The sequence below is a fragment of the Eurypyga helias genome, unplaced genomic scaffold (genome assembly GCF_000690775.1).
Source record: "Eurypyga helias isolate BGI_N326 unplaced genomic scaffold, ASM69077v1 scaffold4182, whole genome shotgun sequence".
Classification (NCBI taxonomy): domain Eukaryota; kingdom Metazoa; phylum Chordata; class Aves; order Eurypygiformes; family Eurypygidae; genus Eurypyga; species Eurypyga helias.
In genome coordinates, this window is record NW_010236458.1 from 1,135 (window position 1) to 4,435 (window position 3,301).

Below are 3,301 nucleotides of genomic sequence, written 5' to 3' on the forward strand. Positions count from 1 at the left end.
AAACACCCTCTCAGTGAGGAACTTCTTCCTAATGTCTGGTCCGAACTTCCCCTGTTGCAGTTTCATTCCATTTCCTCGTGTCCCACCACTGATCACCAGAGAGAGGAGATCAGCACCTCCCCCTTGAAAAAGTTGTAGTCTGTGGTGAGGTCACCCCTCAGCCTTCTCCAAGCTGAACAAACCAAGTGACCTCAGACACTTTTCAGAACACTTGCCCCTTTCACCCTCTTGGCCACCCTCCTCTGGACACACTTTCACAGTTTGATGTCCTTCTTATATTGAGGTGCCCAAAACTGCACACAGTGCTCGAGGTGGGGCTGCACCAGTGCAGTGTGTAGTGGGGCAATCACTGACCTCAGACACTTTTCAGAACACTTGCCCCTTTCACCCTCTTGGCCACCCTCCTCTGGACACACTTTCACAGTTTGATGTCCTTCTTATACTGAGGTGCCCAAAACTGCACACAGTGCTCGAGGTGGGGCTGCACCAGTGCAGTGTGTAGTGGGGCAATCACCTCCCTCGACCAGCTGGCTATGTTGTGCTTGGTACACAATGGGACATGGTTGGCACTTTTGGCTGCCAGCAAACACCGTTGACTCATATTTGAGTTGTCACCAACTCAGACCTCCAGATCTCTTTCTATGGGGCTGCTCCCCAGCCTCCTGTCCCTCAGTCTGTATGTATAACCAGGATTACCCCATCACTGGTCCACTTGAAATAGTGCAAATGAAATGCATTTGCTTAAACATGTTTTTATTATGATTAAAGGAGCAAAAGTGTACATCCACAAGACCCATTACATACAGATAAATGGAAAACAATTTGAATAGTAACATGCCATATCTGGTCATGACGATTGAGCCAGAAATATTTAAGGAGAAATATGAATTATAAGATTTCTATAATGCATCTTTAGAAGGTGAGAAAAAGCCTTACAGTATCAGGAGCACAAAGAAAAAGCAATTGCCTTGTCAGAGAAGGAAGGATTGGTGACAGTTCAGAATTTAATGTAGGAGCTTTCAAGTGACCAGTTCCAGAGGAGTCATCAGGAAGCTTGGTCATGGAGAAACCTGATTTAATGGGAAGTCTGCATTTTTTTCCTTAAAACTTTTGCTGATAAATGGGGTTGTGATTTTTCAGTGTGATCATTCAGCAGTATTACTGTTAACTTGCACCAGGAACGTCTCTGATCATGCTCATGCTTTCTTTGGGTCTGATTTTCATTCCCTTAACCCTTCATCTATGAGTAAATAATATTACCCTATGCAGAAAGGAAGGGTCCTGGCTTTCATGGCATAATTTCTCTGCTTTGACCTTTTTTTTTTTAAAGAAATCCTTCAGGATTTAGAAAATACAGATGAAAGATGTATGCCTTTCTTTTTACCCTTGATACTGCAGCGCTTTGGGTCTTGCAATGAGGGATGGAAACTCCTTCAGCTTTCTTGTCTTTAAGGGGAAAAGCATCTGCCAAAGAAGAGGATGCTGTTGGTTGGGTTGTGCTTGATCAAAAAGAGGAAAGGATGGTCAGCCCTAAACTCTTCAGACACACTTGCAGCCTCCATCCCGGATCCTGTTGAGCCTACCACCTCACTGCCTGCTTCATAGATTTCCACAAATGCCTCATGGACAACTTCAGACATCTTCAGGCTGTCAGCTGAAGAGATGCCGGAGAGATTGGCTGATGAGCTGAACAGGTCGGTCATGCCCAAGGCCATTAAGACAGATGTGAAGTTGTATTTTTCCTCCATCTTCATGCGGGGCAGATACACTTTAATTTTCTTCTCTTCCATCATATTAGAACTGGTCCATTCCATGAGTTTTTCAAAGGTGATTGCACTCTCAAGCTGCAAGAAGACAAGAGGATGAAATTTCTGGGATGAGAACACAACTTTATTTGTGGCAAATCAGTACCAGTGGTGTTTTTTTCTTTTAAACTGACTGCTCTTCGCATGGCATTTTTTTCTAGGTATATGCAGATTAATGTATCTAGGAAAGGAAAGCAAACTATGACTGTGCTCTGCTCAGTCCTGCTTTCTATTTCTTTAATAAGCTCACTGCCAATTATTTTTTTTAATGAGATGGCTACTCAGCAAATTTCACCTCAAGTTCTTCCCTATTTATCTTCTTTGTTTGGGAAATACATTCAAAAAATCATTCTGTGCGTTTGAGTTGTAAGCTCTATCGACATTTAAGACCTCCAAGTAACCAGGTGTTAGTGGTAACCAATTACTAATAAGTTGTTACTATGCTAGGAAGTAATATTTTTATGACAGTTGGCTATTTGAACGTTAAAAGCGTTAAAAACGCTTTTTGAGTTTTAACGTTAAAAACGTTAAAAACGTTAAAAGGATACGTAAAGTATCCTTCCAGTTTAGTGTATAAATTGTAAAGTATCCTTCCAGTTTAGTGTACACTGTACCAGTCAAGGTCGCTCAGTTCACAGCTATCTTTGCCAGTTAAGAGAGAAAGTCTAAAACAGAATGGTCACCAGTTGCATTGGCAACCATTAGAGGAGTAGGTGCCCTTGTTACTGATCACCCTCCAGAATAATTAGTTTCTTACATTATTACCAATGTTGCTTTGTACCTAGTAATATTTCTGTCCCTGCTAACCTACTAAATATCTCTCTGCTAACATACTAAATATGCAGATCTTGCCATGGCAGTGTGAAGTAAGACTATGTCAATACAGTCTCTCTTACTGTTTTTATCCAAATATGGCTTTTTTCCTTATGCACACAGATTCTGTTTTATCCAAGTTCTTCCTTTCCAGACTTTCTAATCATAATACACAGTGCTTGTTCTCCTACATACATCTGCTCTTTCTTTTTTTTTTTTTAATTTGCAGAACTGTGTGTAGTCTTCAGTCTGCGTATCTGCAGTCATAACTGATGGAAATTCAGCTGTGCTCAAATGCCTCTTCATCTTTATAATTTAGATTCTTTGAGGTCGTGTACAAACATTTCAATGAACTCTCATTTATTAAATAACTGTTCCTATGCAGACTTACTATAGTCCTACTAATGACAATATCCCCTGGTTTCAATGAACTCTCAACTGTTCCTATTCAGACTTACTACAGTCCTACTAATGACAATATCCCCTGCCTGTATGCTGTTCATATCACCAGTAGTATGGCATGTACATTTTACTTTCTGAAATTGCCTTAACCATTTCAGTACCACTCATATCCTGTTTTTAAATAGTTAAATTTTTGAAGATATGAAGGAAGCATGTTGACCACTGCCATACCAAACAGTAAAGCTAACATGAACTTTCCAGAAAGCTCCTCAGGAGCAGGA

At 40.7% G+C, this 3,301-nt stretch overlaps 1 protein-coding gene across 1 annotated transcript in view; it reads right to left on the reverse strand.

Moving 5' to 3' along the window:
* Window positions 1–1,328: 1,328 nt before the first annotated feature.
* The window catches only part of LOC104506208 (ovalbumin-like), a 7,150-nt gene continuing 5,177 nt past the window's right edge, over window positions 1,329–3,301 (reverse strand). Inside the window, exon 8 of the mRNA XM_010147087.1 lies at window positions 1,329–1,844. Coding sequence (XP_010145389.1) covers window positions 1,449–1,844 — 396 coding nt within the window. The 3' untranslated portion in view covers window positions 1,329–1,448. The remainder of the gene's footprint in view (window positions 1,845–3,301) is intronic.